At 40.7% G+C, this 14,842-nt stretch overlaps 1 protein-coding gene across 1 annotated transcript in view; it reads right to left on the bottom strand.

The window, feature by feature from the left end:
* Positions 1-7,800: 7,800 nt before the first annotated feature.
* The window catches only part of taf7 (TAF7 RNA polymerase II, TATA box binding protein (TBP)-associated factor), a 45,012-nt gene continuing 37,970 nt past the window's right edge, over positions 7,801-14,842 (bottom strand). The window contains exon 12 of the mRNA XM_072594884.1: positions 7,801-8,012. Coding sequence (XP_072450985.1) covers positions 7,968-8,012 — 45 coding nt within the window. The 3' untranslated portion in view covers positions 7,801-7,967. The remainder of the gene's footprint in view (positions 8,013-14,842) is intronic.

Raw genomic sequence — 14,842 nt, 5'->3', positions numbered from 1 at the left:
AGTGCTGGCAGGATTTTTTATAGGCGGCTGTTCTGAACAATGACTGTGAACAAATTGCACCCGACATCAATCATGTTTATTTCTGTGACAATCTTCCAATAAGACCTATTTCTTCAGTAAGTGTTCTAAACACATGTGAATACATTTCTCCCACATGGCCAGTATGTGGAAAGGCTGGAAGAATCTAACATTGTTCTCCTTAGAATTGGGGAAATTAATTGGAAATTTCCTGCTTAATCTTAAAGCCTTGTTCTGTGTCTTCAAATGCCTCTTTGATCATTGCTTCGCCACTGACAATGAAGAGGGCAGGTGTTAAACAGCATTACTGTTGATGTCCTCTTCGCTTACACAACACTTTTTAGAAACCCTTCTTAAATACAGAGACCAAAGCAGCACACAAATCCCAGTGTAGATTCATCAAAGCCCTGTGCTTTCTCTCACCAAATGCAAACTTTGAATTTCTTGTAGAAGCCCACTCTAGTCTACTGGTATATCAACATTGACAAATTTCACACCTTTGACCAAAACAATAGAAAAGAATATTGTTTTTAAAAAGTGCATAAACTCACCCTTCTTCACATTATACTCCATTGCTCACTTTCTCCAACTTGTTTACATTACTTATGAGTGGTTAGCACTGCTACCTCACAGCGCCAGAGACCCGGGTTCAATTCCCGCCTCAGGCAACTGTCTGTGTGGAGTTTGCACATTCTCCCCGTGTCTGCGTGGGTTTCCTCCCACAGTCCAAAAAAATGTGCAAGTTAGGTGAATTGGCCATGCTAAATTGCCTGTAGTGTTAGGTGAAGGGGTAAATGTAGGGGTCTGGGTCTGGGTGGGTTGAGGGTCGGTGTGGACTTGTTGGGCCAAAGAGCCTGTTTCCATACTGTAAGTAATCTAATCTAATCTACTTTACAGCCTCACTATCATCACAGCTTACATCCCAATGTAACTTAGTATCATCACAAAATTAAATTCATTACTTGATATCTTCAGCTCAATCACTAAAATAGTTTATCAATAGCAAATTTGAAAATATTGATCCTTACAACATGGCATCAGTCACAGCTTGCCAACTTGAGAATCCATACATTCTGATTTTTGCAATTAAATGTAAATACATACTTTCAATAATTGGTTAAAGACTATCTGAGAAATATTGGAAGTCTTTGGGCTGTATGGACATTCTGTGTATTGAGAAGGGCTACCATATGATCTCTTGGAAATTGGAGACATTGCTACGCATAGCTTTCAAGGAGATAAGACATGGGCTATAATCCCTCAATTACTGAATTACTGAGAAAATCCTACGTTTGGGAAGAATAATGCCCCATACAGTTGCTTCAAAACCCTCTTGTCTTAGAATTCTGTTTTGAAGATTGAAAAGTCAGAGCAAAGAAAACACCCCAGAACCTGCAAGCCTCTCTCACCTGAAATCCTGTTGAGATCTTCAGTAATTCAATAGAATTTACAAATTCAAGTATTTCTATCTATGTGGAGAAAGTGAGGATTCCTGAAGAAGGACTTTGACCTGCTGCGCTTTTCCAGCAACACATTTTTCAGCTCAGTTTCTATCTTTGTGACAAAACCTGAAGGGGTGGACTGTGAACAATTCTCAACAACTCATATCCAAGTCTGTTACAATCAGAAATAGATGTTCATCAGCAATCTGCAGCTCCAACAAGAAATGCAGACATGAAAAGTCATCATACGTATTGTGTGCTTCCAGGGTCCTTACCTACGGTGGCTGTGGCTTTTTCCCCCTTTTTTTTAGAAATAAGACCATCATCTCTGCAGAGGTTTGTCAGCTTGTGTTGTGCCAGTGTGCTTGTAGAGAAGTTCAAAGGATATCGTGTTCATTTCAATCATAGTTAAGATGTTCATAAGATCATAAGACATAGGAGTGGAAGTAAGGCCATTCGGCCCATCGAGTCCACTTATTCGGCCCATTGAGTCCACTCCGCCATTTAATCATTGTTTGCCATTCACTTTCAGGATAATTTTGTTCATAATAACCAGATCATTTTGAGTTCATTAAAGAAGCCTGCTGAAGAGAAGCATTTGGCCATTTTGGTAACTGAGTCAATAAGTGTTGTCGTGAACTTTGATTATCAGCTCATTACTTCCAACATAGTTGGAACTCAATCTTCTATTAATGCTAATATATTTTCCCCAACTCCTCAAACCATTACATTCTATATTAATCTTCTGTGTGACCCAAGTATACTTCCACTGGTTCTCCTTCATCTGGCATTCTAATTACATCTTCAAAAATCTCAAAGTTTCCATATTGTAACATCAGGTTTGAGCTCATCTGATTACACTGTGATTTTCTAGATCATTGGTAATACTTGTTTAATTAGATTCCAGCACTCGCCTAACCACTAAGTATTGGGGGAAACCCATGGACCAGTGTTTCCAGTGTTGAATGTAGGAAGCCCAGCCAAGAGTGCAGTGGAATAGTAAAGGCACAATATAACAAAAGTATAAATGATGTTTTCAGCCTCAGAGGAGCTGAGACAGGAGTACAGTTGGATGATATCACAACCATTTTAGTTTTGGCATGAATGTATAGTTGGACAATAACTGCATGTCATATTGGATCCAAGCATAAAAATGGAGATGAAGAAAATGCTTCAACTCATAAGTGATCCTAGAACTAAAAGGCACTGGACAGCCTTTTAGGACAGAGGTGAGGAGAAATCTTTTCCTTAGTCATTTGTGACTTTGGAATAACTTGCCTTATGTGGCAGTGAATGTTAGAATTAGAGCATCACATCGCAGGGAAACAGACCCTTCAGTTCAACTCATCCATGCCAACCAAGTTTTCCAAACTAAACTAGTCCCATTTGCCTGCATTTGCACCATATCCCTCTAAACCATTCCTATTCAGATACCTGGCCAAATGTCTTTTAAATGTTGTAACTGTAGCTGCATCTATCACTTTCTCTGGCTGTTTAATTTGATCCAAATGACAAATTATTTTGACCCAAATAACCATTTAAATGCCTTAATTGAACCCACCTCCACCATATTTCCAGGCAATGCATTTCAGACCCTAGCTACCCATTGAGTGGAAACACTTTTTTTCCACATTACCCTTGCTTCATTTTCAAATCACTTTAAAAACTGCACCCTCTGATTACAAGCGGGAACAGTTTCTACCTATTCTATCCAATCCTCTCATGACTTTGTATAGCTCCATCAGATCTTCTCTCGGCTTTCTTCTCTTCAGGGAGAACAGACCCAGCTGAAGTTTTTCATTCCTTGAACTATTCTTGTAATATGTTTCTGCACTATCTTCAATACACATACATCTTTGCCAAATGATTCCAGGAACGAGAAACTTCAGTTATTATGATAGATTGAAAAAGTTGGACCTGCTCTCCTTTGAGAGAAGGCAGCTGACAGGAGATTTGAAAGTTTATTTTTCAAAATCACGAGTGGGCTGGACACAGTAGATAGGGATAAACTGTTTCAGTTCATTAAAAAAAACTGAGAGGGCATAATTTTAAATTGAGAACCACAATTTAAGGGTGATGCAAGGGTGATGTGAGAGAAAAGAAAAATTGTTCACTCTGAATATTTAGAGGATAGAACGTACTGTTTGTAAATGTGGTGGAGGTGGGTTCAATTGAGGCATTTAAGAGAGCGCTCGATAATTATTTGGATGAAAATGGTGTACAGGGAATTATGGAAAAGGCAGGGGACTAGCACTGGGTAATAAAAATGGTGCAGGTATGATGGGCCAAATGGCTTTCTTCTGCATTGTAACAATTGTGAGATATACCCAGAACTGTACAAAATACTCCAGCTGTGGTCTAATAGGTGCTTGAGCGAAGTTCAAAGTCAGTCCTTTATAGGAGAAAGTGAGGACTGGAGATGCTGGAGATCAGAGCTGAAAATGTGTTCCTTCTTCAGGAAGAAGGGCTCAAGCCCGAATAATCAATTCTCCTGCTCCTTGGATGCTGCCTGACCTGCTGCGCTTTTCCAACAACACTTTGTCACTCCTTTATAGTCCACACCCCTATTAATAAAGCTGAGAACACAGTATTTCCTGCTCTCCCCACTGTCCTGCCTCAATGATCTGTAGACATATACAGCCAGTTTGCCCTGCTCCTGCACCCCCTTTAGTAATGTACCCACTATTTTAGAATGTCTGTCAATGTTTCTGCTACCAAAATGCATCACCTCACACTTCTCTGTATTGAACCCTGTCTGCCACCTACCTATCCGTTCCAACAACTTGGCAATCTCCTTTGAGTTCCACACTAATCGCCTATAATTTACACTTCTTTCAATTATTGTGTCATCTGCAAACTTTGAAACTATCCCTTGCACAACAAAATCTAGATTAAATATATCAGGAAAACCAAGAGTCTCAATACCAACCCTGAGGAACTCCATTGCAAACCTTTCTCTGGCCTGAAAAATATCAATTGACTGTTACTATTTCCTATCACGTTGTATTTATGCTGGTTGACTCTTTACAAGCCATGGAAACAATGTAATTTACAAGTCCATTGTGTGTCAGTGTATTAAATGCCTTTCTGAAACTCTATGTACACTACATCCACATTGTTACCACATCAAGCCTTTCTAATGTCTCTTCAAAACAAAACTTGGGTAAGTTACTTAAACACAATTTCCCTTTTAGCAATTCATGCTGACACTTCCTAATCAGCCCAGCTTTTTCCCTATGGCCATCCTGTGACTTGATTCCATCCTGAATAGTAGTCAGCAGAACATTGAAGTTGATCTGATTAGTTGGTAATGGCATAGATTACCTTTACAACTTTTCTTGCACTATAATGTTTGCAATTTTCCAGTCCTTTGGCACCTCCCTTGAGTGGAAGACTGAAAGTGCCCCTGCAGTTTTCACTTTTATCTCCATCAAAATTCTTAGACGCATTTGATGCCTTGTAAACTTAAAGTACCAACAGTCTACCCAACACCTGCTCATCAATTTTCAACCCTTCTCGTGACAGTTTCCTTCACTGTCGCCATGTCCTGGTTAGCAACTCTTTATTTGGTAAAGACAAATGGAAAGTATTCGTTTAACACCTTGGTCATGTCCCCTGCCTCCTGTTCTAATTCCCTTTTGGGTTCAGCATCAGTCCATATCTTCCGTTTACCAGTCATAGAGTCATACAGCATGGAAACAGACCCTTCCGTCCAAACTAAACTAGTCCCACCTGCCTACTTCTGGCCCATATCCCTCCAAAACTTTCCTATTCATGTACTTATCCAAATGTCTTTTAAACATTGTAATTGTACCCACATCTTTACTATTTTTATGTTGATGGACGACTTTGGGGCAATCTGGCTGCCAGTCTTTTCTCATAATTTCTTTGTTTCTCTTTTTTGCCTTTTGTTAAAATCTCACCTATGAACCTTCAATATTCCTCTTATTATCTTGGTTCTCACCTTTATGTTCTACATGAAATTTATCATAACACATATTTTCTTCATTACCTCATTTTTTTTGTCATCTCATTTTGTCAGTGATCTTTATAGATTTTTTTTATCATACTTTTTCTGTTTGAGGGAATATGCCTTGCCTACATCTGAACCATCTCCTCTTTGAAGGTAGCCATTTAGTTGGTTCCACCAACTTCACATTCCAGTCAATCCTGCCAGCTCAATCCTTATCCCTTACGAAGTCTGCTCGCTTTCAATTGGTTTTTCTCACTCTGGATTAATATTTGTCATTCTCCACTATCATCCCAAACCTAAACCATTATAGGAAGGATGTGGAACCTTTGGAGAAAGTTCAGAGAATATTGCCTGGTATGGAAGGAAGTGGAAAAATGTTTCGGGCATAAGCCCTTCTTCAGGAATGCCCGAAGAAGGCCTAATGATCAGAGAGTCCAAGGACACAATCAATTTGGCTAGAACAAAGAAACAAAAAGGGTACAGTTAGATAAGAAGGCTCATGCCCGAAACATCGATTCTCCTGCTCCTTGGATGCTGCCTGACCTGCTGCGCTTTTCCAGCAACACATTTTTCAGCTCTGATCTCCAGCATCTGCAGTCCTCACTTTCTCCTGGTATGGAAGGAAGGTCTTATGAGAAAAGGTTGAGGGACTTGAGGCTGTTTCATTAGAGAGAAGGTTGAGAGGTGACTTAATTGAGACATATAAGATAATCAGAGGGTTAGATAGGGTGGACAGGTGAGAGCCTTTTTCCTCTGATGGTGATGGCTAGCGTGAGGGGACATAGCTTTAAATTGAGGGGTGATAGATATTGGACAGATGTCAGAGGTAGTTTCTTTACTCAGAAAGCAATAGGGCATGGAACGTACTGCCTGCAATAGTAGTAGACTCGCCAACTTTAAGGGCATTTAAATGGTCATTGGATAGACAAATAGATAAAAATGGAATGTTGTAGGATAGATGGGCTTCAAATTGGGTCCACAGGTTGGCACAACATCAAGGGCCAAAGGGCCTGTACTGTGCTGTAATGTTCAATGATTACTGTTTTCTAAATGTTCCTTCACTGTCATTTGATCTACTCGGCACATTTCAATTTCAATCAGTGCACCCTTTCTTGTTGGACTGGATCCGTGATGCTGTTGGAAAGTCTCCTCCATGCAATCCATTAAGTCCTAACCATCACCGCCCCTTACACTACCAGTATCTCTGTCTATATTTGGGTAATTGAAATTCCTCATAACTACTCCATCACACCGCCATATATTTGTAATTGTCAAAAAATGTGGCACTGGAAAAGTGCAGCAGGTCAGGCAGCATCCGTGGAGCAGGAGGGTCAACATTTTGGGTATAAGCTTGTTCTGCTGTGCGGATGCTGCCTGACCTGCTGTGCTTTTCCAGCTCCACACTTTTTGACTCTGACTCTCCATCATCTGCCGTCTTCACCTCTTCCCACATATTTGTAATTTCTGGCAGATTTATTCTTCTATATCCTTTTCCAATAATTTGTGATCCATAGACTACAACTAGAAATGTAACTGTACCCTTTTTGTTTCTTCGCTCTAGTCAAATTGTGTCCTTGGACTCTCTGATCATTTCGTTTCTCCAACACTGCAATGCTCTTCTTAACCACCTTCCTTTTCCATTTTTTCTGAACAATTTATATCCAGGAATAATTATTAAAGCCAGTCCTGCCTTTCCTTGATCAGCTTTGTTATCACCACAAAATCACAGTTCCACATTCCAATTTGTGCCTGTAGCTCCCCAACCTTACTTACACCATGTATTCTCTTTAATTTCACCCAATTACTTATTATCTCTATGCTAGTGTTAGTTGCATCTGTAAATATTTTGTGAACTCTGGGAGATTTCTAAGGCAGAGGTGGATAGATTTTTGATGGGCAATGGAAATAAAGGTTATTGGGATCGGATGGAAATGGGGAACTCAAAATACAAGCAACCATGATCTTACTGAATGGGGCAGCAGCTTGTGGGCCGGAATGGCCTACGTCTGCTCCTATTTGTATGTTTGCGACAGTGAGGTTCAGCTTCAAGGATGGGGTCAGATCAGAAAAGTGGAATTATCTTCCCGCTATTTAATTGGAAGACATTTCCACTCATCTCCAGTAGTGGTCACAGCTGAGCAGTCTGATAAGTTCAGACAACAGAGGATCACGATGGGTGGCAGTGGTGAGATTCAGTAGAGAGTGTCCTTGGGTCAAAATCTGAATTCTCGACCTTCATTACATAGACTGCAACTGGTCCACAAGCTTCTTTCTTACCTTCTCCAAGGGAGTTTATGACGGAAAATAAATGTCAGCCTTGCCAGTGACACCCACGAAAGAACAATAACAAGTGCAAAAGTCAACGGCTAATACTCACTAATAGTACATTTATTGAGGTTGATATTCACATTTATGTACAAGCTACAAATGGTTTGCAATGCTGATTCTGGTTTTTGGCATGTCTGGTCAAGCAGGTTGCTTGCACCCCACACACTGCGGCACTGTCCCTGTTAAAAGAGTCGATGAGCAGTCCTTCATTTATTCAGCAGGTTATCAAGCTGTGACTGTAAAGAAGCCAACTGGAAAAAGAAAGGACAGTGTGTTACATCCACAGTCTTGATGGATATCGATTATGCTTAGGCATAAACAAAATCAAACTGACAGGAGCTGTCTGCACAATGCTGACAGCTAACGCTCCTGGTTTCCTGTGCAGGGAACCGCTATACTTACTGTTCAAGAAATGACTGCAACTGGGGAGAATGTACGGACAAAGCAGAAAGAAGTAAACACCTTCCTCACACTGTTATCCACACCAAGCAGCAAGGGAAGAACGAGTGAAAGCTGGGGGAGGTTTAGGGGAGTGGGGGAAAAGAGGTGGGATTGATGGAAAGAGCAGAGAGTGAGGAGTGAGTACAAGGGAGGTGGTGAGAGTGAGGGATAGGGAGGAGGTGGTGAGGGTAGAAAGAGGGATGAACAGACCACCAGCAGGAATGGCAATTGAATTGGAAGGATGATGGGTGCAAAGCAAGGTGGGGATCAGGGACTCCTTAAAATGTCCAGTTGCTCTTTGCTGTTTGGTGTAGAGTCTACATTACCATGTACTGGTCACTCAAGCTTGAGATCTTCCTAAACAATTTCAGAATCACCTTAAAGACCAGCAGAATTTCAGAAAACAATTTTCTCCTTCACAGGATGTCCCAAAGTGTTTCACAATGAAGTATTTTTGAATTATTTATTGCCAGTGTTCAAATATCACAAAGAAACATAGCAACTTGTGCAAAGCAAGTTCCCAAAAACATGAATGTAGTAATGATTGGATAATCTTGACTGGTGATGATGCTCAAATATTAAACAGTAGTCAGATATGAGAGCAGAGATGGACTAAGTTTAACCTCTCATGTGAGAGACTGCACATGCTACAATGCAGAAGTCCTTCATCACTGCACTGGGTCAGTTTACTTCGAATCTATGCTCTGATCTCTGTAGCGGAACTGGAACTATGGCCTTCAAACTCTGAAATGACAGTTAGTGCTGAGACCAGGCTGTCAAACACAGAATGCTGTACAATTGAAAAATTATATTTTGATACCAAAATATTGAAACATAATAAGGGGGCCAAGCCAAGCTGATCTGGAGGATCTTCAGTTGAGTTCATCAGTAGAAACTCTCCTGCTATGATCCCAGCGACCTCTGGGAGCATACTCATGTCCTTCCCCGGGCCCACGTGATTTCAAATACCAATGCCTCTGGGCCCATTGCACTCCATACCATTTCCTTGTCACCTCCCTGTCTCACCTGTGATTTCGATAGTACCCTGACACCTTGCTATGTTCCTCCAGCAATGAGAGTGAGAGAGAAGAGTGAGAGAAAGAGTCAGTGTGTGCAGTTGTGATCTATAGACTACACCTACAAATGGAATTGTACAAGAAAGTGTAAATTTTTATTTTATACAAATCTAATTTAGCTTGCAGTAGCTTTAAACTGAAAGTTACAGCTTTAATTATGTGATTGCCAGCCTTGACTCAGATGCTCTTTCACTGGAACCCTTGAAAAATAACTTAGTTTAAGAACAAACTGAATCTGTACCCTCATTAATTCAGACAGTCTTTTGTGTTAGAAACAGATAGGAAACATGAAAACTTTATATGATTTGGCACTTGACTGCCACTTACAATAGTGCACCATGGTCTTCTGCTGCAGTGGTATTTCCTACCTCAAGGAGGGGTGCTGTAGGTTCATAGTCCACCTACCCCTGGGGTGTGCCTTAAGATGTATAAACAAGTTTATTAAAATACCTACAATACACTGCTGTTGTCACTGCTGTAGGGAATTACAGGAAAGGGAGGCAAAGACAAGTACTGTTGCTATTTTTTTGTCTAAACGTTTTCAGCCTCCAGGAATAGATGCTTACCCCGCGACAGGAGAAGAAGCTGGTTAATTGGAGAGTCTATGGTAAACAATTAAGTCTTATTCTATTCCAAAGTTTCAAAGTACTATAGCAGCTGGAGGCAGAGTTAACCAAATATATTTAAAAATATTTAAATATAAAAGTGAAGAAAATAAGTAAGTAGCCCCTCACAACAATTAAAGATGGTATGACAGGTGGTGTGACACATCAGCAGCATGTAGGAGTTTGTAGATATCAGCTTGGTCCACAGCAAATACAACTGTTGATTCATGCATGAGGATCCCCTCACTATTTTGCACTACATTCCATGTCCCCATTTAAAATTATAATCTTCATTCTTCCTGTCAAAGTGCAGAACTTCACATTTTCAAATATTACTTTCTATCTGCCAAAGTTTTGCCCACTTGCTTAACCTGTCTATATCCCTTGAAAGGCTCTTCCCCAGCTCTTGCCTTCCCACCTATTTTTGCATAATTCACAAACTTGAAAGCAGTGCATTCATTGCAATATATAATGACTTAGATGATGGAAAATAATTGTGACCCCAGCACTGATCCACATGGCACTCCACTAGTCACAGGCTGCCATCCTGAAATACCTTCCTTATCCCAGCTGTGATTTCTTTTACTTGGCCAAAACTCTATCTATGCTAAAACAATATCACTGACACCATCAGCTTTTACCTTATTAAGCAGGTAAATAGGATAGTGAAGGCAGCATTTGGTACGCTTTCTTTTATTGGTCAGAGTATTGAGTATAGGAGTTGGAAGGTCATGTTGCGGCTGTACAGGACATTGGTACGGCCGCTGTTGGAATATTGTGTGCAGTTCTGGTCTCCTTCCTATTGGAAAGATTTTGTGAAACATGAAAGGGTTCAGAAGAGATTTACAAGGATGTTGCCAGGGTTGGAGGATTTGACCTATAGGGTGAGGTTGAATAGGCTAGGGCTATTTTCCCTGGAGCGTCGGAGGCTGAGGGGTGACCTTATAGAGGTTTATAAAATCATAAGGGGCATGGATAGGATAAATAGACAAAGTTTTTTCCCTGGGGTGGGAGAGTCCAGAACGACACAGCATAGGTTTATGGTGACAGGGGAAAGATATAAAAGAGACCTAAGAGGCAACCTTTTCACTCAGAAGGTGGTACGTGTATGGAACGAGCTGCCAGAGGAAGTGGTGGAGGCTGATACAATTGCAACATTTAAAAGGCATCTGGATGGATATATGAAGAGGAAGAGTTTGGAGGGATATGAGCCAGATGCTGGCAGGTGGGACTAGATTGGGTTGGGATATCTGGTCGGCACGGACAGATTGGACCGAAGGGTCTGTTCCTGTGCTGTTGTGGTACCTCACTGAATGCCTTTTGGAGAGCAAAATCTCTTCCATGTTTATCTACTCTTCATAGAACTGTAAATGTTTTTCAGACAGGTTTTCCCCTTCATGAAGCCATGCTGACTCTGCATTACTTTTTTTATATATTTCTAAATGCTATGCTATTACATCCTTTGTTATAAACTTCAACATTTTTACCAGTGACTGATATTAAACTATCTGGCCTATTGTTACCTGTTTGTTGCTTCCATCCATTTTTGAATTAAAGTGTCACATTGGCAGTTTTTCAAACCTCTAGGGCTTTGCCAAAATTTAAAGGTTCCTGGAATATTACTACCTAGCAACCAAGGTCACATTCAACCAATGTGGCATCAAGGAGCCCTTGCAAAACTGGAATCAAGGGTATTGGGGGCACCTCCTGACTCCTCAAAGCCAGTCCATCATCTTCAAGGCACAACCAACATTCAGTAGCAGCAGTGTGCACTATCTCCAAGATACACTGCAGAAATTCACCAAAGATCCTCAGACAGCACCTTCCAAACCCTTGACCACTTCCATCCAGAAGGATAAGGGCAGCAGATATATGGGAACACCACCACATTAAAGTTCCCCTTGAAGCCACTCACCATCCTGACTTGGAAATATATCATTGTTCCTTCACTGTTGCTGGGTCAAAATCCTGGAATTCCCACACTAATGGCATTGTGGGTCATCCCAAAGCAGATGGACTGCAGTGATTCAAGAAGGCAGTTCACTATCACCTTTGCAAGGGCAACTAGGGATGGGCAATCAATGCTGGCCCAGCCAGCAACGCCCACATCCCACAAAGAACAAATAAAAAAAAATTTAAACCTATAAGATAGATGGAACTTATCAGCTTTTAGCCATATTAGGTTCCCTAGTAGATTTTGTCCAGCATTTATTCCCCATGCTTCCCCCAACTCGCATTATTTTAGACTCTTAATTTTGCAGCATTTATGGAATGCTGTTAGTGCTGCCTATCATGATGGCGGCTAAAGTATTTATTCAACTCTTCTGTCTTCTCTGGCTCTCAACTGTTATGTTCCTAGCCTCATTCTCAGAGGAGGGTATGTCCACATCACCTCTCTTTTTTACATATTTGAAGAAATTCTTACTGCCGGTTTGTATTTTACTTGGCACTTTGCACTCAGTTTATTTTATTCTTTTTTTGGATAATCTTTTGTTGGCTTTTAAAACTCCCAATCTTCTGATTTAGTATTAATTAATCCCCCATTTTATGCTTTCTTTCAATTTGATACCATCCTAATCTTCCATGGTTAATCATGGTCAGACTAAAACTTTTGATGTGAGTCATTAACTATTTTCTTAAATGTCTTGTTCAGCAACCTTCTTTGCTGCTAAATTCCTTTCCCAGTCCTTCCCAGTCAACTCAGCCCTTAATCCCATATAGTTACACTTATTTAAGTTTAGCACAGTTGTTTCTGTCAAGTTTCTCACTCTCAAACTGAATGCCAAATTCCAGCAATTATGGTCAGTGTTCCTATAACACATCACCAAATCCAAAATAGCCTGATCACCCATTGCACCACAAGATACTGTTCTAGGAAACTGTTTGAAATACACTCTATGGCTTTCCCCTTTGTGGCTATCTATGCCAATTTCATTTTCCCAATCTACATCACATGTGATTAATGTACGGCCTTTTTTACATGCTCTCATTATCTTCTGAATTATTCTCTGTCCTACAGAACAGCTACTGTTAGAAGCCATAGGATCATACAGCACAGAAACAGACTCTGGTCTAACTCATCCGCACCAACCAGACAGCCCAATGTGACCTAGTTCCAGTTGCCAGCTGCCAGCATTTGGCCCAAATCCCTATAACCCTTCCTATTCATATACCCATCCAGATGCCTGGTAATTGTTGCAGTTGTACCAGCCTCCACAATAGAACATAGAATAATACAGTGCAGAACAGGCCCTTTGGCTCTCGATGTTGCGTCGACCTGTGAACTAATCTGAGCCCATCCTCCTACACTATCCCATCATCATCCATGTGCTTATCCAAGGACTGTTTAAATGCCCCTAATGTGGTTGTGTTAACTGCATTGGCAGGCAGGGCATTCCAAGCCCTTACCACTGTCTGAGAACCTGCCTCTAACATCTGTCTTAAATCTAGCACCCCTCAATTTGCAGCTATGCCCTCTCGCACAAGCTGACGTAATCATTCTAGGAAACAGACTCTCACTGCCTACTCAATCTAATTTTCTGATCATCTTGTATGTCTCTCTTAAAGCCCCTTTTAGCCTTCTTCTATCCAATGAGCACTTCCTCTTGTAGCTTTTTCTACACACACACACACCACCCTCTGCATGAAAAGTTAGCTGTAAAATCCTTTTTAAATCATTTCCCTCCCCCCTTAAACCTATGCCCTCTTGTTCTGGTCTCCCTCACCCTAGGAACTGACCTTGAGTATTCATCCTATCCATGCTTCTCATGATCATATAAACCTCTATAAGTCAGTCTCTGATGCTCCAGGGAAACGTAGCCCCAGCAAAACTACCTGACTGCCTTGAAATTATCCAAGTGTCCTGCCATTATTTCTTAATAATAGCTTCTAAAGTTTTCTTTATGACAAATATAAAGTTAGCTGACACATAATGTCCTGCTATCTCCTTTCCTTTTGGAATACAGGAATTAGACACTCTATCTTCCAATCTAATGGGACAAAATCTGAATCAAGGCAGTTTTGGCAAATTAAAATCAATGCATCAATTATTTCACTGGTCCCTTCTGCTAGGACCCTATGACAAAGTCTATCATGTCTGACCAATCAATTGGAGTTCTTTGAGTATATAACATGTGCTGTGATTAAAGAGGAACAGGTGGGTGCAAATTGTTTTTAGATTTCTAGGAGGCATTTCTATGATGCTACATCAAAGATTATTGTAGAAAATTAAAGCTTATGACGTTGGTGTAGCATATTGGCATGGATAGAAGATTGGCTGGTGGCAGGAAGCAGCAAGTTGGCTCAGGTTGTAAGATGTCACAAGTAGTGTGCTGCAGTGATCAGTGCTGGCACATCAACTGCTTGCAATTTATATCAAAGACTTTGATGAAGGAATGCAAGGCAAGGTTGCCAAATTTGCTGAGGTAACAAAGATAGAAAGGAAATTAAGTTGTGAAAAGGACATAATAGGTTACAAAAAGTATAAGTAGATAGATTAAGCGTGTGGGTACAGTTGTGGCATATGGAGCATAATATGAAGAAAATATGAAGTTGTCCATTTTGGCAGGAGAATTTTTTTTTAAAAGCCTACTATTGAAACCATGAGAGATTGCAGAACTCTGGATGAAGAGGGATCTGGGTGTCCTCACGCCTGAATTATAAAAGGTTAGCACGCAATTACAACACACAGATAGGAAAACTAGTAAATTGTTATCATTTATTACAAGGTGCACTAAATATAAAAGGAGAAAGTGAGGACTGCAGATGCTGGAGACCAGAGTCGAGAGTGGGGTGCTGGAAAACACAGCAGGTCAGACAGCAACCGAGGAGTAGGAGAATCGACGTTTTGGGCAAGAGCCCTTCATCAGGACCCCACTCTTGACTCTAAATGTAAAAGGAGGTCCTTCTTCAATTATCCAGAGCACTGATGAACCTGCATCTGGATTACTGGGCATAGTC

This window comes from Chiloscyllium punctatum, chromosome 25 (assembly GCF_047496795.1).
Source record: "Chiloscyllium punctatum isolate Juve2018m chromosome 25, sChiPun1.3, whole genome shotgun sequence".
Lineage (NCBI taxonomy): Eukaryota > Metazoa > Chordata > Chondrichthyes > Orectolobiformes > Hemiscylliidae > Chiloscyllium > Chiloscyllium punctatum.
The sequence above is the reverse complement of the archived record's forward strand: the minus strand, read 5'-3'. Positions and strand labels throughout refer to the sequence as shown.